Here is an 8,727-nt window from a genome sequence, read left to right on the forward strand (position 1 = left end):
GCAGCAGCACTGCTTGCAAGGCTCACCGCCACTGGGGGGGTCTCTGGCATGACATTGCGATGGCGGAGCTCTAACACAAAAAATATTGCAGGTTGCTTAACAGTGCTATTAAATGCTAGGGGAAAGTAGGGAAACGAGTGCTTTCTTCCTCAGAATGCGCTGCTACCTTGTTCTGGTTTTGGAGTCATCTGAGGTCCAACTGGAATGGATTCCAGCTCCTGCACAGGGATAACAAGCATGCAAGAGCACGTTTAAATACAAAAGGCATAAATCCAACACAGTTATGCAAAGTGATGTACTTCAGAAAGTAGAAATAAAAAACTGACAAGTCTTTTCTTGGAGTCGGGATCAAATCTCTCCAGAATCATTTTAGCATTATTGTAGGTCTCAGTTTCCATAACTTCTTCAAGCTGGAAAAAAACAAGGTATTAAGAGTATTACAAAGTAGATTCTTACATTCCACAAGTAAATTATTCCTATAATACTAATAATAATAATAACTCTGCTGCTGAGTAATTAGATGATAATAATCTGGTCTGCACCAGTTCTAAGTCAGCTGCTAGACGCCAGCCGAGGCAACCCACCAGAGCCCCGGCACATTTTACAAACACACATTAATATCTTAATCACCTACCATGACATAATCAAGTAAACGTGACTGAGAAAGGGCACCAGAAACTTCACTAAACTGTACATCTTCATTTAGAATAAGTACCAAACATTTTTAAATGTTTACATATATACTATGAAGAATAATTACATTCACTAATTCAATAATGGAAAGTGTGAAAATCCATCAGCCCTAATTATCGAAAGTTATTACACTTGACAGAGGATGACAAGCAATTTCTCAGATTTATTTCTTTCCTGCTTAAATGCTATTAATTAAAGTGACATTAGCAGAATGGTTTACTGGGTTAAGTCACTGTACCAATCAAATGTTGTCTGTAGATCCTCAATTAGCAAGGATCTTGCTGCAAAATGCTGAGATCAATAAGAGCATACTACGAGGCTTCCCACTTAACTGGCAAAAGGAAATGCCAATCTTTGCTTCACCGGCAACCACTAGACATCAAAGTGATGGTGTTCTACAGAGATGATGAGTTAGGAAACATGCTTCTGTCACTTATCTGACCACAGTGCAAACCTCAGATGCATGACAAATTCACTTTTGAAATATCACTTCTTTCAAACACAAAGCTGATTTCAGGGACATTTGAAAGAAAATTTGTAGTGTGCCGTGTGTGTGTGTGTGTGTGTGTGTGTGTGTGTGTGTGTGTGTGTAGTGCTGAAAATCACCACCAGCCTAAGAGACATGATGGTATTTTGTCATGGTTTATAACTTCTACTGCTACACTGAGTAAAATGATGAATCTTAAAAAGAAAAGTGGAATGCATGCTTCTTACTAACTTGACAAGCATCTATTGTCCTTAGCAACACCTGACCAACCTGTCTCATCTCTGTTATGACACATATATTTGCATATCAGACAAAACCAGGATATTAAAGAAAATATATACGTTGTGCCATTATGGTCATATTAAAATGATCTCGACTGTTTGTTTTTTTTTGGTAAATGATTTTGAGTTGTGGTGGTGGTGCCAACATCTGTTGATTGCTTTGGTGTGATAACATTTGGCTGAAAACAGGAAAAATTACTAAATGAGAATATAAATCTTTCTGTGCTTGGCCCAAAATTTTGTGTCATGTTACACAAATATGATTATAACGCAAGAGTCAGAAAAATGAGAGAATTTATTTTTAGCACTTCTGTCCTAGGCTATGTTAACATGAAGTTCCACTGGTACTGACGTTCTGTAGGTCTTTTGAAAATATGAAACATAAAAACATAACTTACTATTTTCCTTTTTTGTGCTTTCAGATCCTCCAGTTTTATATCTGAAAAGATTTTTGAAAATTCATCACCATTTAAAACAAGGACATACAAAAATACCAACATTTATGTAAGAAGGGTGTGTAGCAAAAAGGATCTTACTATTTTTTTTTGTTCTTCGTGAAAAAATAATTATAAGAATTTTTCGAAGGAAGCACACTCTGATGGGAAAAGAAAAAAAAAGGTTAGTTATTTTTCACATTTATAGTCAAACTGTGACTATCAAGTAGGACTCTGTGACAAAACGACCCCAACAATTATTATAAAATATTTCCCACAATAACAATGATAAACTGATGAGTAATTTTGGTAAATCTATCTGTCCTGCAACTGGGTCAGCCCTCATCTTCACAACCACTCTATTAGGCTACAGTGAAGCAAACATGTGTCAGACCCAAACCTGAAAAGCACACACACATTGTTGGAAACATAGAAATGAGTGACCATTAGGTGAGTGAGATGGCTGCGAGGAGATCACATAATATTAGTGATTTGCAAATGGGGAAAAAGGGGGGAACCTTTTCACATTATCTGTAAAAGCAACATCTGCACTCCTAAGCTGCTAGCATTAGCACACAAGCTCATGAAAGAGTCTCTTTTGGTGAAGCTAGTTCAAACCCAGCAGCACTCGCTCCTGTTGGCCTTTTCAATCATTACCCGATTTGATAAGAAATCAAAAAGAAGAAAGGACAAAGTGAGTGCAATTTCATAGAATTTTGCAATGTCAATGAGAACAGAAGGAAAAAAATTGGATTGAAAAGCTAATGAAAGTAGCTGACTCGGGCTACAAAGTTGCACAGCACAAACATTTTGTTAAAAGGAGCACTGCTCCAGCTTTATGCAGAACACTGGGAAAAAGTGGAAGAGCAGCTTATTAATAGTATTAAATAAAAAAAATGATCAATATAAAAATAGACAGATAGATAGAACAATTTTAGCCATAGTGTGCAGTCCAAATATCATGTATACTTACAATAAGGGAAATATTATGAAGGGAAGAGACAATATGAGCATTCCCATTAACTGTTCAGGTAGGTACCAGAAATACACCACTATGCATGTGATGAAGTAGAGAAGGAACGAGTACAGAAGTAGTCGCCCAATCCATATCTTTAGCTGCCTCTGATTCTTCTCACTATATTCTTCAAGAGCCAGTATATCCTGTGGGGGAAAAAAAAAAAAACAGTAAACTACACGTTATATTAGTATTAGTTAATTATATAGATGCAAATGGAATCATCTTTGGATTGACTGTTGAACTTTTGACAATGAACACTAACTTCTTTAGTGGGACAGAAATTTTTAAAGGTGAGCATACAAACACATTAGAGAAGTATTTCTAACACAGTCCAAGAGTAACGGGAGTACACCTAGCAAACATTTAGGTCAAATCATGAGCGGATTTCCCTTCTGTTGGATCTTAATTCCACCCAATATTGCACTTGATCTGCTTCTATTTTTACTTTTATTTTTCATCCATTACCCAATAACCAACTGTCTTTATTGCGCTGTTTAGCTGACTGTATAGACACTGATGTTTCAAATTTTCCAGAAGAAAGTACACCTGTCTCTGGTGTAAACTACTCAGAGGTTAGTCTTGGAAAGACTGAAGTAAAGGGGTACAAGTTTATTGAGAACAGTGAAAATTTACAATTTCCCACAGCTATACTAAAAGTACTAGGTATCTACTCATGCATGTTGCTATTTGTACTGTCATGTAATTGCTGCTTTTAAGTAATGTTTAATGTTTTATCTAATTTGTATTATGTTTTATCTATATATGCATTTTAATGTTTTATCCATCTGTGTACATTGTGTTAAGCGCTTTGTACTGCCACTACGTATGAAAATGTGCTATATAAATAAGCTTGCCTTGCCTTCTGGCAGGGGAGGCAACACGTTCATGCGATTCATTATTATCGTTCATTTGACAAATGGCTCAGTCCTCTCTAGGTTTCTTAAAATGGAAATGTTACACCACTACTTTAAAGTGCTGATTACCCCATCCAAAAATAGCAAGTGGACAGAACAGGATTCTCTCTTGGTCACACTGCAACACATGTGTCTGTCACTCCGATCTCACATTCATCTCTACAGTATATTATGCATGCACGCATGCGTGTGTGTGTGTGTGTGTGTGTGTGTGTGTGTGTGTGTGCATGTGTGGTGTAACCATGCAGACAAAAAATGGGATTTAGACAAAACATTTCATCATAAGAAATGACAGGATTTTTCTAGAAGAAACAAGACCAAGAGTCAAGTCTGTACAACATCAGTGCCACCTGACCTCTTCAGTACATGTGTAGTGTCTCTTGCTCCAGTAAGAAGAGCTGAAAATAGTCTGACCCTAGTTTAACTGTAGCAGAGCACTAAAGCCTGATAAGTCAGGAAGTGAGGAGCTGATTTGGTTTTTATAGTCACATTTGCTTAAGGTCAAAAGATCCATCCTTATACAACACAGCACTGTGTGTATTCCACATGAAGTAAAAGTTACTAAATATTTAGAGCATGGATCTGTTGTGCTTGAGTCATTTTATAGCATGTTATCTCCCACCCTATCTAAAGAAGGAAAGACTGATTAAAGTAAACTAGACTGTTTAAACAGAATGTGTTTTAGAGATTTCAAAACACTTCTGGCAATCTAACAAATCTATGCTCAAATTTATTTGAGAATAAACATACCTTATCGATTCCTTGCAATATCTCCACAGTGGATGGTTTTGCCTGTAAAGCAAACATTTTGAAACCTCATTCAGAGAGAACAAATCATGTCATTTCCCATAACAATGGTGCTCTTTGTGCAAGCAGCTTCTTGAGAGAATTAGGAAGCTTCCGGTTTCATCGTCCCACTTCTGCACATTTTCTGTATATGTCATGTGGGTATTCTTCTACTCTACAAGTGGATCACATCTGTAGGAACTTCTGCATCCGTCCCATCTATCCAATCAATATTTCATTTTAATATAGAAAAAATGCCAGTAGTCTTTTTGGCTGTTAAATTACACTAATAACAAAAGGAAAAATGGAGGTGACCTCAAACTGTTGGCAGGTAGTGTAAATTATCTTGTTCTTTATCAAAGCAAAACCTTTTGACTAAATGTAATTTACCTTATAGCAGCATAATATGGAAGACATTTAGTAAAGCTGTGAATACATACCCTCCACCGTGAGACAACACCCCCCATGTTGACAAAGAGGGACTTTAGGATATTGTCTTACAGAGACCCTACTCTGATTTCCTCTCACAGATTTCCTCTCCACCTGTTGACAACAGTAATTGGTTTGAATGCACGCTCAGTTGACGTTTTTTTTTTTCAGTACATGATGTTAAAACTGACATAGTGTAATACAACACTGCAGTACAAAACTGACATAGTGTAATACAACACTGCTGCAATACATCCTAACTTTATGAATGTTACAATGTTCAGTTTTAGAGAAGTGTTGATTCAGTTTTAAACTTTGGAAGCTGTTGTTTGTGATGCTCTCCAAATATAATGTGCTGCACCTATATTCTAATAATAATTCTAGCATAATAGCTAATAGGTAGGCTAATCATCCCTTGCTGATTTTACATTGAATAGGGTGGACTAAATAATCTCAGTATAAGATATTATCATGCAACAGCACCACAAATACCTGCCTCCAAAGTTACCTAGACGTTAACTCTTCTTAAGATTGCTTCAGTAATAGTCGTTGTGAAGGACCCAAGTAGTATTTTGATTAACTGAATTTATTAAAGCAACATATATTAAATTCGCTGAAACGCTCCTTGTAAGACATGGAACCATATATAACATACATTCTATGCTTTTAACAGTAACAGTAACAGCTGAACTAGTCGACCTTTGCTAAAAAAGTTAACAACTTCACTGTTTTCAGTAGCAAGGGACGTTTCATAACGAGCTCAGCTGAAATCATTAGTCGCTTAAAAGTACAGGTTACCTCACTGGAAAGGTCTATCATGTCGCTATTTGCAACTAACAATTCTTAAATCACCTCTTAACCCACTTAACACATCTACAGAGTAAACAGTTGACGTTGGCACTGCTGTAATGCTTGCTAACTGCTAGCTACTGACGCTAACACTATTACATTCAACAGCTGATAACGAACCGCAGTCATAGCTAACTTCGTTAGCGATAGTTAATGTGGGTTTGTGTAAGCAAGCAAGACCGAATAACCAGGCTGGAAACTGAATGACTTAACTACAGCTCAGTGACATACAGCAGTGTATTTACCTTATCAGTAGAGTTTGAAGCCTGAGGTAAAATTGTACCCGTTCTGTTTTAGAGGAGGTTGCCTACGCGTGGAGGGGCGGGTCCACTAAACGGACAGCATGTAACACTGCTTTCGAGTGCCTTGGAGAACTGTTGCTTCCTGTTCCTGAGGTAAGTGTATTCACTTCCTGTTTGCTGTGCCAGCACTGTGTTGTGCTTGCTATCAGATTGCTTATGAATTAAGCTCACTAATTTCTAGGTTTATCTGAGTGTCAGCTAATTTTTGAGCCACGGCATATGCCCGCACTACTTAGAAACACGTGTTACAGAATTTCTTGCTAATTACCAAATTTAACTTGCTATTTTATGTTAGCTAGCTACACTAGTAGCTTACTTGAGAGCATTGGCTTGCCCCTCTTCCTCTCCTTCTTTCTCTTGTTCAGAGTGTCGCATGTTCAGTTATTTCTCTGCCTCCTTTAGTGATAATGGTACTTGTAGTAAATGTCAGATGCTAGCAGCATTGGAGGCGAGGCTCACCAAATTGAAAGTGCAGCTCTGCACCATGGAAAACAGCCCAACTAGCCAGGTCTATGTAGCTGGTGCAGGGCCTCCTAAACATAGCTCAGCCCATTGCTGCACTGTGAATAGGTTATTTTCCAAACAAAGATTTTTATTTTTATTTTTTTTTTAACTGATATTGTTGCAGTTGGACCAAGTTACAAACACCTGGCCTACTGTGACTGTTCTGACAAGTGTATTATTGCAGTTTATGCTAACCTAACTAATGCAGTTCATTTCCTTGTTTTTTGTTTGTTTGTTTTGAATGTATGGAAACAGCATTGATTGTTATATTGGCTGGCATGTATATATTATGGTTATAACTACTTCTTTGTGACTTTGATTTACCATGATTGTGGCTTTTGTGATTACCAAAGCTGCAACATATTTTTAATTCATATAACATTAAATACATGCAATGTTATATATAGTTATTTTATTTAGTTTTTTATCATATACCTGTCTCTTTATTATAGTCTTGAAATGTTGGGCCTGATCAACAACCAGGCAAAACCAGCCACAGCAAAAGGTGGATTAACTTTAAGTCTAGTTATAGCAAGTGGTTGTAGCTACTGTAAGCTTACTGTTCCCGCACAGCTAATGCTACACTGATCTCCATTTTAAAGCACTTTTTTTTTTTTAATTCATCCATGTTTTCATCTGCACAGACTGAAGAAAAATTCTTCCTTCTCTTGGGTGTGGAGGCTTGTTTATTTTGTCTTCAGCTGACCCTTTGCCCTGGTTTCCTTGCTGAAGATGAGGAGGCTTGCTACTTTTACATCAACGCAGCTCGGCTCACTGAAGAGTAGACATCAAGGAAAGAATGTGCTTATGTGGAACTAAATGCACCCACATCTAAAATGGCAGCAAAGGTGAGTACACAAAAAGAAACTCTGCATTTCTAGGTGGGTCATAATTCATCAACAAAAGTGTCTCATTCTGAATCTTTACAAGCTTGGTTAAGAAATGTCTTTCTTTACCCACATTTGGATGGTCCAAGCTATTTATTCTATCATCAATGACTAAATTCAGAAAATATTATGCAACTATATATATTTTCAAGTATTGTATGCAAATTGTCATCATTCAATTGTGCACAAGTCCATCAAGTGAAAGGGACCAGTGAAGGAGTCATAACAAGAGCTACAGTAAGTATAAACTGTGTTTGTCACTGTTACAGGCTGTGGGAGTTACAGTGGGTACGGAAAGTATTCAGACCCCCTTAAATTTTTCACTCTTTGTTATATTGCAGCCATATGCTAAAATCATTTAAGTTCATTTTTTTCCTCATTAATGTACACACAGCACCCCATATTGACAGAAAAACACAGAATTTGACATTTTTGCAGATTTATTAAAAAAGAAAAACTGAAATATCACATGGTCATAAGTATTCAGACCCTTTGCTCAGTATTTAGTAGAAGCACCCTTTGGAGCTAATACAGCCATGAGTCTTTTTAGGAATGATGCAACAAGTTTTTCACACCTGCATTTGGGGATACTCTGCCATTCCTCCTTGCAGATCCTCTCCAGTTCTGTCAGGTTGGATGGTAAACATTGGTTGACATTTTCAGGTCTCTCCAGAGATGCTAAATTGGGTTTAAGCCAGGGCTCTGGCTGGGCCATTCAAGAACAGTCACGGAGTTGTTGTGAAACCACTCCTTCGTTATTTTAACTGTGTGCTTAGGGTCATTGTCTTGTTGGAAGGTGAACCTTCGGCCCAGCCTGAGGTCCTGAGCACTCTGGAGAAGGTTTTCCTCCAGGATATCCCTGTACTTGGCCGCATTCATCCTTCCCTCGATTGCAACCAGTCGTCCGGTCCCTGCAGCTGAAAAACACCCCCATAGCATGATGCTGCCACCACCATGCTTCACTGTTGGGACTGTATTGGACAGATGATGAGCAGTGCCTGGTTTTCTCCACACATACCACTTAGAATTAAGGCCAAAAAGTTCTATCTTGGTCTCATCAGACCAAAGAATCTTATTTCTCACCATCTTGGAGTCCTTCAGGTGTTTTTTAGCAAACTCCATGCGGACTTTCATGTGTCTTGC

At 37.7% G+C, this 8,727-nt stretch overlaps 1 protein-coding gene across 1 annotated transcript in view; it reads right to left on the reverse strand.

The window, feature by feature from the left end:
* Window positions 1-6,285, reverse strand: part of lnpa (limb and neural patterns a) — a 9,684-nt gene extending 3,399 nt beyond the window's left edge. Inside the window, 9 exon segments of the mRNA XM_020596515.1 lie at window positions 1-70; window positions 167-218; window positions 327-410; window positions 1,860-1,900; window positions 1,998-2,056; window positions 2,869-3,056; window positions 4,578-4,619; window positions 5,054-5,156; window positions 6,137-6,285. The exon segment at window positions 1-70 is cut by the window's left edge and continues 35 nt beyond it. Of these exon segments, the coding sequence (XP_020452171.1) occupies window positions 1-70; window positions 167-218; window positions 327-410; window positions 1,860-1,900; window positions 1,998-2,056; window positions 2,869-3,056; window positions 4,578-4,619; window positions 5,054-5,080 (563 nt within the window). The 5' untranslated portion in view covers window positions 5,081-5,156; window positions 6,137-6,285.
* Window positions 6,286-8,727: the final 2,442 nt, after the last annotated feature.

This window comes from Monopterus albus, unplaced genomic scaffold (genome assembly GCF_001952655.1).
Source record: "Monopterus albus unplaced genomic scaffold, M_albus_1.0 scaffold30.1, whole genome shotgun sequence".
NCBI lineage: Eukaryota > Metazoa > Chordata > Actinopteri > Synbranchiformes > Synbranchidae > Monopterus > Monopterus albus.